The sequence below is a fragment of the Ammospiza nelsoni genome, chromosome 4, assembly GCF_027579445.1.
Source record: "Ammospiza nelsoni isolate bAmmNel1 chromosome 4, bAmmNel1.pri, whole genome shotgun sequence".
Taxonomy (NCBI): Eukaryota; Metazoa; Chordata; class Aves; order Passeriformes; family Passerellidae; genus Ammospiza; species Ammospiza nelsoni.
In genome coordinates, this window is record NC_080636.1 from 32,125,379 (window position 1) to 32,145,927 (window position 20,549).

Sequence of the window (20,549 nt, forward strand, 5' to 3'; positions counted from 1 at the left end):
CTTCCTTCTGATCCTTTCTGATCCCACTTTGGTCTGAGCAAATGGAACATGTGGCTTTTTAAACAGAAGTTGCACAGGAAATGGTGGTGGGAACCTGACCAATTTAGTTGTTCATTGACTTTAGCAATGTTGAGATGAAGCCCTTTAATTTGCTAGTTCCTTTGTTTAAATATAAAAGTAAAACTGAACTATATCTCCTACTAACATTTACTTTCTTTCTGTTTCTTCTTCAATGTTATTTTGCTGTGTGTGGATGCTTTTGGCAAATAAGGCACCTGTGCCACCTCCTAGAAAAGAAAGCTTTCGGAAAGCAAGAGTAACTAATCCCGAGAACGAGATTAATCTCCAGGCAGGAACTGCTGGCCCAGCTAAACACCTCCTCTCAGATACTGCCTATTTCACTAGTGAGACATTTGTGCAGGAGACAATGTCTTCTCAAGTATCTAACACAAGTGTGTCCTATGCACAGAAAATCATTAAACCCCTGCCCTCAGTCTCCAGTGCAGACACAGGCATGGGAGCTGGCATTAGCACCACTCTCCATCAAGGCCAGAGGCAGCAGTCTCAAAAACGTAAAATATCCACCCTGAAATTAACCCGGACCCGTGAGCCAGCGAGTGGCATTCCTTGTCATTCCCAGCAGCAGCCCAAGCCTGGTGAAGAGCCAGTGTTGTCACAGAGGCCTGTCTCACCTGCCTGTAACCCCATGCCTGAGATACACACAGCATCTCTTTCCGTTCAGATAGTTCCCACCCCTGACAATAAAGCAGAGCCTGAAATCCAAGATCATCCACCTAGTATTTCTCCAGACACTTCAAAGATGTCTTCAAAGGAATTGGGACAAAAGTCTACAGTTCTTCCTTCTTCACAGGCTGCAGAATGCCATGTGGTATATTTAATTTTTCCATCTTTTATTTTAGATCCTCATGAATCACTTAATAACCATCTGTTTAGTTATACTTACTTTACCAAAGTTAGAACTTGTGTTTTCTGGGTAAAACTACCTGTCACATGGACCGAAACAGAAATGAACAAAAACTGAAGGTTTTGGAAGGTTATTGGAAAAAAAAATTACTTAGCTGAGATGGAAGGCAGACTTCTTTGTTCCTCTGTGAGCACTTCACAGAGTGCAAACACAACATAGGAAATTAGTGTACTAATTAGCTCAAGTGGCTCTTCCTAGAGAGGGTTGCATTAGAGAGTTGTGCTGCCATAGATGCTGGAAGGATCAAGTATGGATAGTAGGGTTGGATTGGGAGGAGTTAAATGCAGCTCTGTCAGTTCTCTAGGGCCACAAAAAGTACATTTTGTCAGTCAGTGCTTTCTGCAAGGCTGGGCACTGGCATCTCCTATGTGTCCTGTGCAACAGAGCTTTTTAAAGAAAATGGGTCTGTAAATTCTTTGTCAACAACCTCCATATGAAATATCACAGGGCACTGAACTTCTGGGTCCATCTGTTTCCTCTATACCTTACACCTACTGAAATGAAAATTCTTTAACTATGCTGATCTCACCTAGGAGGAGTTGGAGTATCAGTGTAGGATCAGAGGAGTCTGAGCAGGGTATGCCACCATTCAGAAACTCCCTAAGTTAAATAAAATAAGCCTGGGCACAAGAAAGGAGCAGTGAATACATACTAGGCTTTGTAATTTCTGCTCTGCTTTACCTAGCCACATTAGGATTTTTTCTATTTAAAAAGATATAATTATTCCAGTATATCTACCAATATAACAGCTTATCTGTGTTTGAAGTGGATGTGCAGATTGCTGTAGGTCTAGGCATGTCTGCCTCAAAGCTTTCTCTGAGGGAAAACCCCATCATGGCATATTTGTGTTCATCTAGTTCTGCTGGAATAATTGAGGCTACTCTGAAGTAAATACAGCACTATCTTGTAAATTAAAAAGTCCATTTACAGCCCTGTTGTCAATAGTAGTAACACCTCTGCTTTTCCAGACTGAGGTTCTTTCAGAGCATCACCTTTAACCAGGTTTCTACTCTGGAAGACATAAGTATCTGCATTAAAAACAGGGTAGTTTTAAGGTTGTGGTATGTCTGTGTCCCCCTTCAAATGCCAAGTAAAATTTTTGATCAGAACAGAGCTCTGGTAAATTACATGGCAACAATCTGCAATGCTCCTTTTGAATTCTCTCCATTGAAAAATAGGAGCACAGAAGCCTTAACCACATTTTTCCTCCTCAAGACTAGACACAAATCTATCATCTTAAATCCTTCTTTTAGACTGCATAGAATTTAGAACATTTCGAGAAAAACAAGTTGCTTTACCCTTTAGGAGAACCAGTCTTCTACTCAATGATTTTTGTCAGGTAAGACAAGTTAGTTCAAGCAAGAGCCACAGTAAAGAATCCATGTGAGAAACAGTAAGGAAAGCTGAGCCACAGCTTTTTCTGGTAGAAAGGGTAGATATGAAGATATTGCAAGTCTTTTAAATATGGGCATCAAAGGATACTGTCAAACAGCAGAACAGGTGTAGGTGTGGCCAATTCAACTTTTGCATCTGTTATCTTTTCACTAAAAAATAGTTGCTCAGCCTCTTAGAATATGATGCATTATATATGAGCAGATCAATCTCTCAAACAGAAAGTATGATAGCTAATAAGGATTAGGGGAAATACCTTTTTATGATTAAGAATAATACTCAAAGTTGAATCAAAAAACTAAAAATAATTCATCTTCTAGCTGGTATTTTAGGATTTTAGAAGTCAAATTTTGCATAAATTTAGAATCACATTAATTTAGAATCTTGTTTAGTTTCACTTCAAGCTGAAAAAATCAGAAAAGTATCTGTGGCTTATTTGGCAATTCTGCACTTAGTTTTCGGCTTTCTCATTGATTTCAGGATGTGGGAAGCACTATCAGAAATTTAGTGACTGGGTTGTTCTGAGTAAAAGGAGAAAAATTTCACTTGATCACAGAGATCATTAAGGCATGTAGCCATCTTTTGAAGCTGTATCCCTTTATGGATCTCTTATCTGCAAAATGCAGCTGACATTTTCTCTGGTGTTCAGTTTTGAAATAAATTCTAATGAAGGGGAGTGTATTTGGCATCACAATTGAGTGGTGGAGCCAGTGGGTTTTGTAGCTCCTTATTAAAATACATACCTAAAACTAGAATACAATCAGCATGTGTGAGATGGTGTAAAAATCTGCATCAGGTGAGTTCCCAAAATGAAGATGCCATGAACTAAGATTAGAAATAAAGGCTACAGCAATATGTTTAAAAAATATCTTTCTGACTCAGATCTCAGTTTAAAACCTTGCAACTGTTCTAGCTAATGCCAAATATTAAGATCCCTTTAGTGCTATATATCATAGTATTTGCAAGGGTCACAATTTCTCTCACATAGAAAATTAACTTTCATGCAGGATAGTATTTTCATTTTTTAAATTATTTTAGATCTTCAGGCTCTACAGGACTTTGTGTAGGAGTTAAAATACTTTTTTACCTGCAGCTTATAGGTTGTATGTCAAGCTGTGTCCTCAGAGGATGCTCTTAGACTGTAGATTAGGCCTGGCAGCAGTGTTTAAAGTTGCCAGAGAAACTCTCAAAAAACAAACACACTTAGAAAGGTGCAGCTCTCCCTCTGCATATGGGTTTATGTATGTGAAGGAGAATGAGGTAAGATCAGGTAATTATCTCTTCTTAAGAGGTAGTAAAGAAGAAATACTGTGCATGTGGGTTATCTGTGTCTAGCCAACGTGTACAAATGTATTTTGTCACAAAGTATGGAAATATAGAGCCCAGAGGGAGCTTGTGTGGTCCGGGTTAATGTATCTTGCTGTTTGTGCTCCTATTTGCACTGAATTTCACTGATATTTGCTTATCTGTTGAAGCTTTAGGAGCAAGCAGAAGTGTGCTATGACTCACTGAGTGACATTTTGTAAACACTCCTACTCAGAGAAAGGTTAAACCCCTTAAAAGTATATATGAAAATAGATGCATTCAGGTTACTCAATATTGTTACATTATTACAGTCTCAAGAGATGCCGCTTCTTTGTACCATACTGCAGATACAGGAGCAATAATTGTATCTATCTCAACAGAGAAATTTGTATTTGCTAGTATGAAACCAGTAGAGGTAAATTTTATTGTCTAAGTTTCTTATAAGAAGAAGTTATAAACTGATGAAGAATTCTGAACTGCATCTTCAGAAATAATCACCTGATTTTTTTTTTTTATTGCTTTGTTCTTGGGTTCCTAAGTGTCATGGTGTTCTAGATATCACTCTCTGAAACTGAGGTTGCAAAGCATTTTTTTTGTTATTTGAATTCCCCAGATAAGTTGAACACTTGGTTTAGTCCTGATGTCCTGGAAGAGTAAAACATCTATAGCAGATGTTTATGAAAGTGTTTCTTTTGACAGCCTTATAGCTGTAGAAATGTGCATCAAGGAAAATAAACACAGAATTTTTAGAAAAATCTAAATCAATTCATCTAGTACATTTCTGAGTTTTAGGTATTGGCAATATGTAGAGTGATATGGAAGAAAGAGAAAACTGGTTTCAGCATTCTGGGGACAGATGTGAAGCAAAGAAAATTGAGCATGTATTTTTCATTTTAAGTTCTGTATCACTAGTATTGCTTTAAACACTCTTCTTATACTGAGTTTAGAATAAGAGGGCTAGGCAGAAAAATGAGCATTGGAATATAATTTGCAGCATCCGTTTGAAATCAGCTTTTGATAATTAAAAATAGAGGTATTTTTACCCATTTACGCAAATGTATGGGTGTAATTTGATTGTTGATTACTAAACTCTGCTATGTATTAACACAATGAATTTATTCACTTATCTCTGAGTCTCCTTTTCTGTGTCTTGACTGTTGAAGCAAGGCCAGGACTCTGGTGTCATTAATCTCACACCACTCCCCACATATCTTGCATTAAAACAAGAGATGACTGATTTTGAGACCCATACTAGGGTCACCTGTTTACTTTATATGAATTGGATACCAGCTGTGCTCTTCAGGCCTGACATTTTACTATTTGATGGAAAAGAAGCATTTCAAAGGACCAGCAGATGGCTGCAGCAGAGGCTGCTCTTCAGACCTTCAATTCACATCAAGACTGATGACATTTATCTGTCTCTCAAGTGTTGCTCCACAACCCAAGACAGCCACAGTCTAGCTGGTTTTTCATCATTTTAATCGATCAAGTATTTGTTGGGCATTTAATCTGCCTGACTTCTGCTAGCATTTCTGCTGCTATATCAATAACAAACCTAATCTGAAGCATGCTGAATGGAACCAGTATTAAAAGTTTTCTGAAATGCCTTCAGCCTTGTCTTTCTCGTATTTTTCACAGTGAAAAATATAAGAAAATATGATTCATAGCTGAGATTGCATGCACAGTGAAAAATGTGGATCAGTAGTAGCCAGTTGTATGTGAGATTACCAACATTCCATGTTTTTTTAAGTGATGTAAATCAGTTTTCAAAAACAAGGCTGTTTTAAATCACAATTTCAGCCACTCTTTCCCAGAGAGATGATTATATATCTGAAAGTATTCTAGAGCCAGGCAGAATAGAAGTTCTACTCTATAAAGCCAAGAAGCTTCATGTTGGGAATCAGCCCCTAGAATTGCTGCATTCCTTCTGTCTGCATTGTAAGAATAACAACTTTATATTCTTTTTAATAACTTGGCTTGATGAAATCAGCTATTATTTGTCAATCACAATGAATTAAATTCTTTTAAATCTCAGTTTCGTTAGCTCTCTGGATGCACCCTGAATATCTGTCCTTGTGTTGTCCATCCCTTCTTTTCTCAAGAATGCAAGAAATCTCCTCAGTTCAGAGCCAGAAGGTTTACTAGATTTCATAACTCCCCAAGATTTCCTGTTATTTTAACAAATAGAGATTAATTTACACATTTTGGCTGAGTCATATGTAACTTTTCATCTGGGGATGCTGAGAGGATAAGTGGTCTCAAGAACATCAAAGCTTCTTTTTGGCCCTGCCTCATAAATGCAGTATGATCTCCTGGTTCTTGTCTTTTGCTGGAGATCTTGATATGATGATCTGATGACATAGATGATGAAAATCATCATGAATGATGATTCTGTCTCCCCTTTATGTACCTGTGTGGTGAAATTACAGTTTCTTATATGTGTATGTAAATGCTAACATCTCAAATATATTATGCTGTATAATCATCCTAATTTTTCATGACATTATTTTTAATACTATTCCATTGTTCTTTTGAAGTTTCCATTGGCAAATTAGTTCTCTATGAAAATAGTGTCCTTTTACAGTCATACACTCAGTTATTGATTATTTTAATTAAGAGGTAATCTGTTCAGATCTCCTGTATGAAAAGATTAAGTTGGGGGGTGTTCAATTGTAGATTTGAAACATTGATGTGAATAAGATTTGGATTTTAAGCTGTTTGACTAAGTTTCTTCACTGTTTTGACTGCAGATTTTAACAGCAGCTTTTGCCTATTGTTGTGTACCCTAGACATCCAATGATGCCAAAGATTTATTTTTAATCAATTGGAACAAGTAATAGATATCTGTTCACATACTTAAGATTCTTTTCTGTAACTCTTATTCATAGGGATGGTCCCATTGACCTCAGTAAGGTTATTTGTGTAAATTCTAGTTGATCTCAACAAGAATTATGCAACTGGAACCCCAGTGACCTCTTGTAAGTAGCATAATCTGGGTTGCGTTCCAAGTCTTCCATAAGGGCTTTAGAAGATATTTTCAGATTTTGGATTAAAATGCCAAAATGGCATTTTAATCTGATGGCTTGAAACATTTTTTGAATGATTAAAGACATCTGCCTAGTCTAAGCATAGAAAATATCCATATTACTCATAACAAGGTGATATGGATGACTGAATGTTTCTTTTTATAGTGGTATTTACTACATATAGTGTCTTACTGTCCTCTGTTTTACATAAATTTAAAATCCCAAACACTCTTTTCCAGTAGCTATTCCAGATGTCCTCAGCCCTATCAACAGTGAAACCCTTAGTGCTGAAGTAGGCAGCATTTTGAATACTTAAGAATTAATGGAAAGCTTGTGGTTTAATAGGCAGTATAGAAGGATTTGTGTAGCTGTTTAACAAATACTAGATGCCAACATGCTTTAGTTCAAAAAGAAGCTGCAGATGCAAAAAGCCAGTTGCAGGGCTAGTTTAAACTGAGTGCCCTGTGACTGATTTGAAATGACAGAACATAAAGCTCATACATTGTGTGGCAGTTTTCAGAAGCACTCTCATGAGACTGTTCCCTTCTACTTTTAAGGAACTGTGCTGAATCCAAACTGGCATGTTTTGTTTCAGTATGTCCTGTTCTTGTGTTCCCAGTCTTTGTTCCCCTGATTTATACCAGTTGCCCTAACAATCCTTATGTCCTCTAATGTTGGAAAGACTTCTATGCATACACCTTATAGAGTAGGTTGTGACAGGGTGCTTCCAGAGTGCTTGGAAATTCTAAGATCATCCAAATATTTTTATTAGAGTGGCAGTGGAGAAGATGTATTCAGTCACAAGAGGCAAAAATTCTTCTACCTATTACTTGCAGATCATATGAATAGTCATTAAGCGTGTTCCTGTATATCTGGCAGTCCTGTTCATCTTTATATTACAGTTAATTTCAAAATCATACCTATCCTTGACAAAATAAGTGCAACATTTACCGAGATCAGACTTGCAGATACATTTTTACTTTGAAAATTGCATGGACATGACATTCTCTAGCCTCATATATATGTGAAGAATAAAATAGTGTGAGCCCCTCAATGCACAATGGAGATCATTAATATTGCAGTACATTATGAATATTCATCCTCAGCACACTATGGTTTCTGGCATTGCTTCCACTAGTATTTTATGCATTCATTTCTTTCATGTTGTCCTACTCTAATATAGAGCATGGTTGATTTATTTCCTAATCTTTGTAAATGTGAACTTCCTTGGGTGGCTGAAAACCTTACACTTCTGTAATCCCCCTACACCCAGCAAGAGGCAAAGGGAAAAGTTCTTTATTCATTAAGTAATCTGTTTCTTTTCTTATTTTTTTTCCCTCAAATCTCAGCTTGGAAACCAGAAAGTAACTGCCCCTGTGATGGAGGTAAATGCTTCACAGACACACAGACAAACAGCAACAGAAGCTTCTCCACTGCCTCTTCCTTCTCCTGTGGTACCAGTTAACAGAGCCTCTTTCTCACCAGACAGTGGCGCCCACCCAGTACCATATTCCTTGCCAACGCTTGATGATTTTTTGCCTTCCCTCTTTGATCAGAGCCCAGCCCTGTCCCAGTGTCCCTACAAATGCCCGTTCCTGGCTGCTGCCAGTGCTGCCCCCAGGAACAGGAGTGAAGCAGCCTCTGTGAGCACAGACTCTGCCATGAGCGAGTGCTCCTCGCGCACGCTGAGCGAGTGCTCCACTGCCATCCTAGATGAGCTGCAGACTTGTAGCTATGACACCACTGACTGCTCTGAAACACCTTCCCCAACCCCGAGCCAGATGTCTGCTGTGTCAGATGGCACCACCTTAACCAACACTGCTGCCACCTCTCATGTAATTATGCTTCCTTTTTTCCTCCTCCATTTTGTTCAAACAGGTTGTCAGAGGGGAACAGAGTTTGACCTTGTCTGTTATCCCATTACACAGACAAGTATTTTGGTAGTAATTTTCCATGGTCACAGTCTGACAGTGTTTTGTAACAGTTGTTAAAAAAAAAAAAATCATTGCCATAGCAGATTTGGGAGTACAAAATGATTGCTGCACAGTTGTGTGGTCAGCTAAGGTGTATCAAACACTTTGCCTAAAAGGAAATAAATTCAAGAAATGCTTGTTCCAAAGTATTAAAAGCAAACATTCCATGGAGTCTGAAGAAATTTGTTTAAAATATTGTTAACAATTTACAGGTTTTTGGAGTCTGGACTACCACCATTTTGACTTACACTGAGATGCAGACTTTAATAATGTTATTTGTAAATTCATACTAAATGTTCACAGTATTTAATGCAGTTTTTTCCCCAGCCATGATGACTGCACAAAGCTGATTTTCTCTCCTCTAATTAACCTTTTCCTTTCCTAAGTACAGTTTCTTATAGGACTGAACTACATAAATAATCTTGAACTATTCAAGTGTACTATTACTTTTCTCTTAGTTAAGTGAAGGGAAAAACCAGTATGCAGTTAGACACTTTACACATACATTTAGTTTTCTGTACCTTAGTATACTCATATATGGGGAGAAAGAAGGTATGGAATCTGGGTCAAACCCAGATCACTTTTGATTTCTTTTGAGATTATCCACATGATTAAAATGAGTCAGAACAAAGCCTTCATTTAAATTGAGCAATTCATTGCTGAATTGCAAAACAGAGAGATGTTCTGAATCCAAAGTTTTACTGGGTCACAGCACTGTTCAAACTTTGTATAAATACTTCAGCATACAGTAATTTTCAAGCCTGAAAAGAACAAACAGTATATATATTTTTTAAGCTTTGTGTATGATTTTTAAAAAGTATTTTGAGTCCAACCTTGCACATAGTCACCTGGAAAGCCAATGTTTGGTTGTCATTGCTCTGGATGCTGCTAAAAAATACTAATAGCAGTCATGTAAAACTTTAATTCTTAACTTCTGTAACACAGCTCTGAAAACATTGGGGTTTTTTAAGAATCATTACTATGAATTTGCATAAAACACAGTCATTGTAGCCAAATATACCATAATAAGTATAGACTGGTCAGACAGAGTCACCACATGACCATTGACTAGCTATGGGAAGCATGGAATGTTTATATTTTCTTGTAGCCTACTTCTAAAATTGTCAGCTAATTGTATTTGTTTTCTTTGAGCATCATTTTTTGCAAGCTAAAGTGAGCAGTTGGTCCTTCTGTCTCTTTTTGGGTTATTCTTCCAGTAGAAGGCTATGTAATGGTCAGGTCTGACCATCACTTTCTCTTTTAGACATGGCAGGGATGAGCATAATGTTTGTTCACTGTTAATGGACAAAGCCAAATGAAAAGACATTCACCCAAAGAGCAAAAATCCCCAAGTAGTCCTAAGAACCCCACAGAAATTAAACTGCTGACAAAACCCAACTCTGCAGTATAGAAAAGTCATCATCTCCCACTCTCTGTAGAGAAAGGCCAGATGGCTAAAAATGCATCCATTAAATGAAAAAACATCTAAAAGGATTTTACTTCCTTGTAAAATCTGGGAATAAACTCTGTCACCTGGACCTAAATTGTCACATTCTCAGATTGAAATGTCAGTAACTACCAAATTATTCCAAGGGAAGAAAAGGCCTTTGAAATTTTGTTGAACTGTCTTCTATAGCTAACCTTCTAAGCCATGCAAGATGCAGCAGATGAAAAAATGAAATAGCCACCTTCACAGACATTTTCCTCAAGGAGAAAATCATTAGAAACTAAAAAAATATAACTGAGCTGAGATCTTACCTAAGACCTTCAGAAGCAAACCCAGAAATGTCGTGAACATGCCACGTACACATTTATGACTGATGTCCTTCAACTGCTTGTGCAGGTCCTGTTTTCATGATATGTTGTACTACTTAGTGTAAATGCCTTGCTGTCTAACTGAGCTATTTGGTAAAGTCCTTCTCTGGAATATCTCAGTCTTTTATTACAAAAATTCATAGTCTGCAAAGAACTCACGCCAGTTCTGCTCAGAGAAGCAAAAGCCATAGTAAATAAGTATGAAGGTGTAAGGCTCTGCACGTAGTTGCACCCTGCCTTCCCTAGGGACAAGCTTTCCCAAAGATAATGTGTAGGAGAAGAGAATGGGTGAACACCTGAAGCAGAGGAGAGATAGCTGGCCTCAGTTTGAAAACTTGTCTGAAAACATGCCTTCATTGAAATGCTGTCTTTGAGTTATGTCACTTTTCTGTTCTTACATCTCCAAAGCTGGGTTGTTTTGCAGGAGAGGGTCATGGAAGAAAATCCATCTTACTTTTGGTTCTGTAGTTTATTAAGAGAGGAAACATTTACACACAAAACTTTCAATGGAGACATCACCACGACAGAAACTTTTCAGCTCATTTCTGAAAACAGACATCCTTAAAATGACAAACCCCTGAATGCATATAGGAATTCACACAATGTCTGCATAGGACCCAGAAATGGTATTTCTCCCTTAGCTATGGGAGGCCAAGATGTTAAAAATTTCAAATCAATTCTGTAATCTCTGAAATACAAATGCATACAGAAGGTCATTAATAATTTGATTTTTATTTGTAAAAATAATATGCATTTTAATATGTTTTTATTTATGCTTTGCTGCTTCAGGTAGTCTCTTGTTTACATCTGCAGCATGTTTTAGTTCATTTGTTATATAAAATTGAGACAATTTTGTAGTTCTTCTAATTCAGATTTAAAGAACAGTTCTGCATTAAAGGAGATGTTGCAGAGAGCTTCGCTTGCTTTTCTGCTGAAATATTCACTACCCTCTTACTTCATTCAATGCTTTCTCAACATCTCAGTTTTGATTCTTTCAATACTCCCTGTAAAAGTGATGCAGCCCCAGTGCAGGGATTCTAAACCTGGGGGCAGATAGTTTCCTCTTGTGAAGTGCCTCTAGTGACTAAAGCCTAAATGGCTTTACATGCTTTCTGCTTTTTCCAGTTTGCTCATCTCTCCCACTTTTGATTTTGATTTTGTTCTGTCATTTTGTGATTGTGGGTTGTTGGTTTTTTAATTGGTGCTATTTATTTTTATTGTGATAGATTACATATCAGCATGCCACAGTCACTCCAGCTGGTTTCCATTTTTTAAAGAAATTTTTTTCACTCTTCTCAGCTAGTCTTAATGAGACTTTTCCCTTCAGTCTGCACAGAAGTTCCCATTAATATCCATAGTGCTTGAGTATGTGCACTAAGGGAAGGTGTCTCTTGATGTGAGGGATCTGTGGCAGACAGCCTTTGTCACACAGTGTTGGGAGCTTTTACTGCCATCTTCATTTTATATTGCTGTCAGGCATCTGCAAACCTCATTTGTGCCATCTTCATTGCCTTGACCATGATCTCTGCCACCTTCCCAAGACAGCATGCGTCACAGCCAGCACATACAAGGAGGGAAGAGGGGAGGTACAAGCTATATAAGGGCCACACTCTGCTCCCTTTGTGATAAGTTTTGTGTTTCAGTGAATGCAGATGCCATTATGGCTGTGTACCTGACAACTGGGAATTGTTGTGTGGATGACAGTCTTGCATCACTCTTTCTTTGGGATTGCAGTTGGAGAGCTTTGTGTGTAGTTTAATGGGATATTGTTTTGTCTCTCTCAGGCTCAGATCACAGTGAATGGGAATTCTGGCACTGCTGCCAGCCCAGTGAGTCACTTTCAAAGGCCTTTTTCCCCTTCTTCAGCTTACCCTCCACCAGCTTCACTCAATTCCAACATTGTTATCATGCAGCATGGCAGGATGATGGGTAAGCCTCGCACAGAATGTTTGCTTTATACATTACACAATGTATTCTGATTCATGTGGTAAAGGCTGCAAACAATTGCAGAGTGCTTCAGGTCCATAATGAAGGTATTGTCTATTCATCTACCTTGGGAAGTAAATGCAAAAACATAATAGCATTTATTGTTAGGTACAGCAGTGATCCTCAACTGGAGTTACTGTTAAGTTTTATAACCTAGGTGTGTGAGCTAACCTCTTGCCAATTTTCTACTGGCTTTACCAAGGAAAGGGCATCTATCAAAATCACTCAACCTGTCCAGCCCTTTCAGATTTTGCCATAAGAAACTGAGGGCACACTTTGTACTTTGCTCCTCCCTACAACTTCCTTAATTCTTCAGCAGAAATACTGTCAACAAAGGGAGAGGCTCTGGGCTGTTAAAAACCTAAAGCCACATCAATCTCAAACTTGTTCATGTATTTTTTTAGAGCATCTTTAATTTAAAAATTAAACACAAACCAAGTACTATCAGCCTTGGGCTCTTTGCCAGTCTTATCCCATTTTGCCAAGAGAATAATTTACTTGCTTTTTCTACCAGTGTTGTGCATATTTAGAAAAGATTATACATGCCAAATAACTTGAATGTGGTCCCACAGTTTACATTTTTTTTTTGTGCTTGCAGAGAAATTAGGTGACAGTTCTTGCTCTGAGACATCTTAGACAAATGCTGCTGTCATCATAGCGATAAGTACAAAAACTGTATAGATGGGTTACTCCAAATCCCAGAATTCTAGAGTTTTTGAGTGCTTCCAGTTTGCTCATTTAAAGATCTATCAGTACTGGTTTGGATATACTTGAAATATGTATTTTCCCAAGACTTTCACTCTTGCATGATGATAGAGTTCAGTGTTCCACAGTAAGAGCCTGATTTAATTTTCTTTGCTCATGTAAAAAACCCCCTGGTGGCCTCAGTTTGAGGCCTATGAAGAACGAAGGATCAAATCCAAAATGTTTTCTAAATTTAACATCATGCATTTTGGGAAAAAGTTCCAAATATTCAGACGTTTGCCACACAGAGTTGCCCCTCGCCATATATGTGTAGCACTGAATTATTTACAGGATTTCAGACTTGAGTAAACAGCTGAAACAGCCATGCCAAATCCAGCACTGCAATGGGAGTGAGCAGAAATATACAAATTAAAATTAGAGCTTTCAGTCACTGGAGCTCATTTTACTGAGGAGTCACTGAGGCTCATATTAAAACTCATATTTTTCTTCAGAATATTCAGTGGATGTTAATGCCACATGAAAGTCAATTTTTATTGTCACCATTAGTGTTAGAACACATATTTTTACTCCCTGCATTCATTTATTCTGCAGTGGAACCATCTCACTTTACCTGAATTTGCAAAATAGAGGCTTTGTAATAGCAGCCCACTAATTTACTGAAACCTGCTGCCTGAAGGAGTAGGGCTCTTTTTCCTGTACACAGGAAAGAGTGTATTTTCTGCAGTAGTACAAATTTTCATGTCACATCCCAGCATTGAGGTGTTTCTTGTTAAGTTTTGTTCTGCGTTTTAGAAGGAAATGGTAATAGTGATATATGAATTTCATTAGTCATAAAGGAAGATTTGAAGGGGAAGGGTAGAAATATTACAGGTCACTATAAAACAGTAGCAGATTGAACACTTCACCTGAATTACTGTAGGTGGATTATCAGATTGCTCTACAGGTGCTGGGTTACCAAAAACCATTTTTATGGATTATACGTGGAGTCACATAAACATATCAACACAAATAAGGAAGAACACTGTATGTCAGGATTTTTTTCTTAAAAGTATTCATGCATCAAAACTTCATGTTTCTTAGCATGTGTGACATAAGTTTTTGTGCAAGGCTGTCTTCTGTGCTTAGAGAACAGCAATTTTCTATAGTTTGCTGGGCTTGGTGGGTGGAAGTTTTGAAATTATGTCACTAGTTTCCAAGGAACAGGTAGAAAAGGTGCAAAAGTTTGATTTATAGGAGAAAGGCTACTGCACCTTTCTCAACAGATTTTGCTATGTTTTTGGGTTTTTTTCTCTTTTTATTGAGCAAGACATTGTGAAAAAGTACTTCTACTCTAATTCTGAGTTTAATAGTTTGTCTGGTCCTTAAATAAGTTTATAATTCTGTTAATATAACATTAGTAGTGCAAATCCCGAGTTAAGATGATATTTCTTTTTAAAAAATGTATATGTATGCAATTAAGATTGTCAGCCTTTGTACAGTGTACTGAAATGGGAAAATATGTTTTAACTGCCAAGTATGATTATTCTGTCATTACACAATTTTCTGTCATGTTATCTTTACAGAGTCCACAGAGACATACTCACAGCATGTTCAGAATGTTGGCACCACCACCACCACCAGTACAATACCAATCTGTAGATCCTCAGAAGAAGAAAAAAAAATCACAGTAATTAAAGCTCCACATTATGCAGGGATTGGCCCGGTAGATGAATCTGGAATCCCTACAGCAATTAGAACGGTAGGAAATTCTGGGAAATCTGTGTATGAACTCATACAATGAACTGATTGTTGGTAATGGGTTTTTCACATTCTTCTACTCTTATATAATTTGGAATAGAGCGTGTGTAATCAGCAGCCTTGTGAATATAATATTGTGTGTTGACGAAAAGGAGAATGCTGATGGGAGCATAATTGGGCAACCTCATGTTTCTAGTTTTAATTAGAAGTAGCCAAAATTTTGTGTCTTTCTTGTGTCTCTTGTAGTTCTTCCCTTTTGGAGATGCACAGTAATTGCATTTGGTTTATTTCTGAAATAAAGCTTATGCATACTATATATATGTATATATATGTGTGTGTGCAAATAATCATATGCACATCTGTGTGTATATACAAAAATCTTACACCTCTGCATTTTTTGGGGCAGTGTTCTCATGTCATCAGGGTAGTGTAGAAATGTGCGGTTTTGTTCTGCTGGCAACCTAAGGGAGCAGCATTTTCGTGACAGTGCAGTAAATAATCCTTGTGCCCTTGAGTGACACATGAGCGAATAGCTGGGGAGCCCTTTCATTGTGAGCAGCCCCGTTCTGATCATCTGCCGCTGGTCACTGCTTGAGTGGTCCCAGGGTGTCAGACTGAAGAGTTTTGTTTTCACTATGCTGCAGCATTCTTTCCACTCTGCTGTCAGGGCAGCCTCTTCTGGCTGCTCCAGAGAGCGCAGAGGCAGCTGCACTGGGTCTGTAAAGGCAGCACTTGCTGGCCTCCCCAGCCAGAGAAGAACTGCTGTGCTGCACGGACAAAGGGAGAAGAGTGGCAGCCAGGATGAAAGCGGCAGAGCCCTTGCAGGTGAAGTCTTAGTGAGGTGCAGGGATGTAGCAGCTGTTGGATGTATCCTGTCTGCCAATATTGACATATGGGGGGCTATGTTGTATTGCCAAGAATTGCTTCAAGGGATTGAAAAATTAGAGGGGAAACCAGGAATTAATGGAGAAAATCAATAGGAAAAAATCAGGATAAGTGGTAAGGTGGGGGAAATTTTTATAGGAAGGGGGGGGGGGGGAAGTCTGGCGTTTCTTGCTTTATTTATGACATTAAAAAGTTATATGATCAGAATCTTTTAAAAGGAAGACATTTCTTTCCAGCAATGCTCTAGCTTTCTGTCCTCTTTTTAAGTAAGTAGTCCCTCTGCTTTATACTGGATATGGTAATTGGTTTTGTGCTTTTTTAGTTGCAGATTGTTCTAATAGGGAGCATATCAGTTATATAAGATTATAACAGAAATCCCCCTTAAGCGTGCCTAATGAAGCTGGCAATCTGCCAAACTATATTTAACTTTCAGGTTGTATGTTCTGAGTCTTTCACATTTTCTCCTAAAAATATAATTCAGTTTGCATTAGAACATTTTCCTGCTGGTTTTGCTTTGATTTTTGGAGTGTTTCAATTTCAAGAAATCTCATTGCCTGTAATCTTGCTATTATAGAAATAATTCTCACGATCAGATAGAAGTTAAAACTTTATGCTAGCGTGTGTATGTATGAGTGTATCTGATGTGCCATTTTGCATCCTTATTCTGCTTCCTTAACACATAGCTGGTAGTAAAATTGTTTTCAAGATACTTATTTGTGATTCCTTTATAAGTGTGCACAAGTATATTTGAGCCCTGTGTATCCCAGCTGAGCAAGAACAAAGTTGGTATAGTTGTCAGCAAGACTCAAATATGCTGCACCTTGCAAAAGTGCTAAAACTGCATTTTCCATTAATAGTAGAAGGTAGAGTATATCATCTGCCCTTTCTCCAAGGTCTGTGAGCAATCCAAATAGGAATCTTCTCCCAGAAGGTCCACCCTCAGTCCATCTGAAGAGAGAAGTTTACAAATTAATTCAATTTATCATTGCACATAAAGTTTAGAAGTTTCACTCTTCCCTCTTTGCAAAAATGGCAACAGTCTATCAAAAAAGCAGTAAATGAATATTCAGGGGTGATAGGTAAAACACACTGTGTTCCAAAATGCTGTGCTGCTCAAAGTTTAGCATGTTATGAAGAACTCAGGAGTATCTGTGTTCCAGATTTTGAGTGCTTCTTAGGAGTAAAGAGGTTTTGCAAGATGTGATCGTCTCCTCCGAGTCTATCTTCACTCTTAGATCATGGTTTGAGACAGCTGTTTAGCCAAGGAAAACAGAAAGATTTTCTTCCTATTCCTGCTAACCCATTTTGTATCAGGTTTTTGAGAAGGGAAGGCTCCTGTAAAGCTTTTTATTCACTCAGAACCCCTATCCCATGTTAACATGTTGCTTCTATGCCGCTTTAGCTCCTTCTAGCTCTGGGAAATGCAAGTCTGAAAATTCAGATTGTTGTTAGGTTCTGCCTTTGTGCCAAGCCCTGCCCCAAAGATGGTAAAATTCCAAGACACTAAAAATGAAGTCTCTGGAAAAGAGAGGATAAAATGCTGTTCAATCAGAAAAGCATTCAGTCAAATATAGCACAATTTACCACTGATGGGGACCTGGGAAAGGAAAAGCCAGATTCATGGAAAGCAGTAAGGCTGCACTGTTTTATTCCATCCAAAATGATTACTTTATATCTAATTATCAAAATTAATTGGTAGACTGAAAGGCCTCTACTTAGTAAGAAGGAAAAATACCCAAGTCCCCCTAGGTTTCTTTTCCATACTTAGTGATGTAATATTTCAGCTCATAAAAAACAATAAACAAAACACAAAAAAACAGAGGTCCACTGAAAGTCTCAGAATATTCTGAGTTGGAAGATCCACAAGGATCATCAAGTCCAGTTCTTAAGTGAATAGTCCATATGGGGATGCAAGCATTATTAGCTCCCTGTTCGCACCAGCTGAGCTAATCTCAGCGTCAGAGAGGCCTCCTTTAATTGCATACTTCCTGATGGATGATTACAATACTGCAGGGATTATGGACTCTCCAAAGGAGCAATTGCAGTTGCTTCTTATGTCCTCTACGTGCTGTTTGCTGATTGTTTTTTTCACGTATGATGATGCCGTGTTCCAACATTTAATTGCATCAGCTGTAATATATGCAAAGCAGGATGGTATCTGAATGGCTTCGTGCATTGTGAATACTCTTAATTCCTCAAACCATTTTGGTGTGTGGGATTAGTGAATATAAATTGAGAAAATGAATTTCAAAATTAATGTATTCTATTTCTTAATCCGTTCTGGTTTATAACATAAAGCCAAGTTACTGCCTGAGGCTGAAACCCCTAGGAGGGTTTGCTGGGAAGATGATGAGAGAAAGAAACATTCAAATATCTAGAAGGATGTTGGGAAACCTTCTCTATTCATGGAAGCTTCTCCATACCTGATCTCTGTGTGGGAGCTTCCTTTGACTTTGTGGAGGACCAGACAATGCTTGACAAACAGCAGGGACATGGCAGCAGTATTCATGCATTATTTGTGATTTATTCACCTACCACTGGCTGGAAGACTCTTCTTCATTTAATACAATCAGAAAGGCAGTCACAATATCATGGGACTGTTGCTGTGGGAAATGAGGAGAAGCAGGGAGGTTATGTCCACCAGTATGAATTGCTTCAGACCTCCTGGAATTGTAAACTTTTGAGGATATATCATCCTGGAGCACTAAACAGCATACTTGTTTCAAGTCCAGCTAAATTATTCTAACCAGAGTTCCACTAGTGTAGGTATTTAATACCTTTAGGGAAACAATATGAATATGACCCAAATCTGCTTCTGAATATCTTACACTTGGCAGAACTCAGCACACTGGTAGGTGAGGGAAGGGACCTATTTTATCTTGAGACAAAATTGAACCTCCTTTACCTCTGTCTTGCAAGGCAGGCCTAGGTAAAAAGCAAAACTCTGCTTTATTTTTTTCTTACCCAGGAGATCCCCAAGTTCTTCAACTGACTGCTCTTATTTTAAACATTGTTCTAATAATAGTAGCAATTTTATGAGAACTCAATATGAGTCCTCAAAATACAGGACTAGGCAGAAATGCCTAATCCCTCATAGTAAGAGCTGACCATTGTAAACAAAGCATATTAGTTATGTAGAGATAACAAGTAATCATGGCAAAGGTGGGATTTAGTAAAGATGGCAGTGTGTGGTGAACACATGCACATCTGTCCAGTGTTCTGTAGGGAAGAATTCATAGATTTTTGTGGTAAAGAGGAGGAAGCAAAGTAATTGCAAATTTGGTGCTTGCTGGTGCAGAATAATGCACTTCAAGAGAGGTCCTTTGAATTTTCCCTGTGTACCATGAGGTTTGAACATAGTGGGTTTTGTGGATGCCCCATCCCTGGAGGTGTTCAAGGCCACACTGGTTGGAGTTCCAGGCAACCTGGCCTAGTGAACATTGTCCCTGTCGGTGCAAGGGATGTTAGAACTTGATGATCTTTGAAGTCCCTTTCAACCCAGCCCATTCTATGATTCCATGATTCTTTGCATTAAAACTTCTGCTTTTATGGCTACTGTGGGACAAGTAAAATTCTAGCACCTAAGAAGGATAATACTGAAAATGTTTGCCTTTGTGTTAATCCTTTCCTGGAATATTATCATCCTACCTCAAAGAAAATTGCAGTAAAAGAGAAAATTCAGAAGAGTAAGAGATAAAAAGAAGCACAAGCAGGAGTCAATATGAGCAGAGTTTGGGAACCTTGTGATTAGGACTACTTAGTTTGCAAAAGTAAAGATAAGTATAATTTCATGAGTGATTATTGAATAAGTTAAAAAAAGTTGTCTGGAAAGGGCTTTTAAAACTGGTAAAAAGAATACTCTTTGTCAACAATCCAAACATTAACTCTGAAATATAGTGCGGTTTTAGTTCTTTTCTCAGTAGTATTACAAAGATTTTCTACATCATTTAACAATTACATTTAGAAAGTAATTTAAGCCAGAAATTGCCAGGAGGTCAAAAGAAGCACTTCTTACATGCTTGTAATCATAACTGCTGAGGTGTTTCTATTTTCCTGTATAGAATCTAGCATTCATCATTGTCAGATATAGGGCACTAAGGTGATGAACTCTTGATCTCGTAATAATTCTGATGTTCTGAACCATTATACCCTCCCAGGATCACAGTTCAAGAGTGACTCATTCTTCAGTGTCTTTCAGATTTTTTTACAGAAATTCCTGGATAAAATGCATAAATAAATTCAAAATACATGAAAATTATTATATTAAATAGGGAATAACATATAATATTTCTTTCCAGAATAACATTAAATGTCTGATCCGATCTGTACACATGGGTATTTTTATTTTGTTGTAATTGTTAAAACTGTATTTTTTTCAGACAGTTGACAGGCCAAAGGATTGGTACAAGACAATGTTCAAGCAAATCCATATGGTTCATAAGCCTGGTGAGTATGTATATGTCCAGTTTGAGGGATGAGAAATTTTCTACTGTAAATCTACCATCTGCCTTGCTTTTGGAGAACTCCAGTGTTAGAACAGCGTGGGCTAGTAAACAGGCTGGTTTAAGGAAAAATTTTGTGCCTGAATTTAATTGTTTTCATAGAATATACTACTTGGTTTTGCTGAAACTGAGCTTTGGTGGCATTGCTAGCTTTAATGTCCTTTATGATTTGCTCCAAGGATGTCAGGAAACTGTGTAAATGGCAATTATGCTCATTATGCCTCCAGAAGGAAGGAGA

The 20,549-nt window shown here is 37.9% G+C and overlaps 1 protein-coding gene across 6 annotated transcripts in view; it reads left to right on the forward strand.

The window, feature by feature from the left end:
• Positions 1-20,549, forward strand: part of SORBS2 (sorbin and SH3 domain containing 2) — a 144,978-nt gene that overhangs the window by 76,258 nt on the left and 48,171 nt on the right. For 2 of the 6 annotated variants that reach the window (XM_059471437.1, XM_059471434.1), the window contains 3 exons: positions 12,281-12,425; positions 14,750-14,925; positions 20,189-20,255. In XM_059471437.1, the coding sequence (XP_059327420.1) occupies positions 12,281-12,425; positions 14,750-14,925; positions 20,189-20,255 (388 nt within the window). Of the gene's footprint in view, positions 1-271; positions 890-8,057; positions 8,544-12,280; positions 12,426-14,749; positions 14,926-15,649; positions 15,750-20,188; positions 20,256-20,549 lie in introns of those variants that run through there. The other 4 variants (XM_059471435.1, XM_059471439.1, XM_059471433.1 and 1 more) reach the window with 3 other exon arrangements.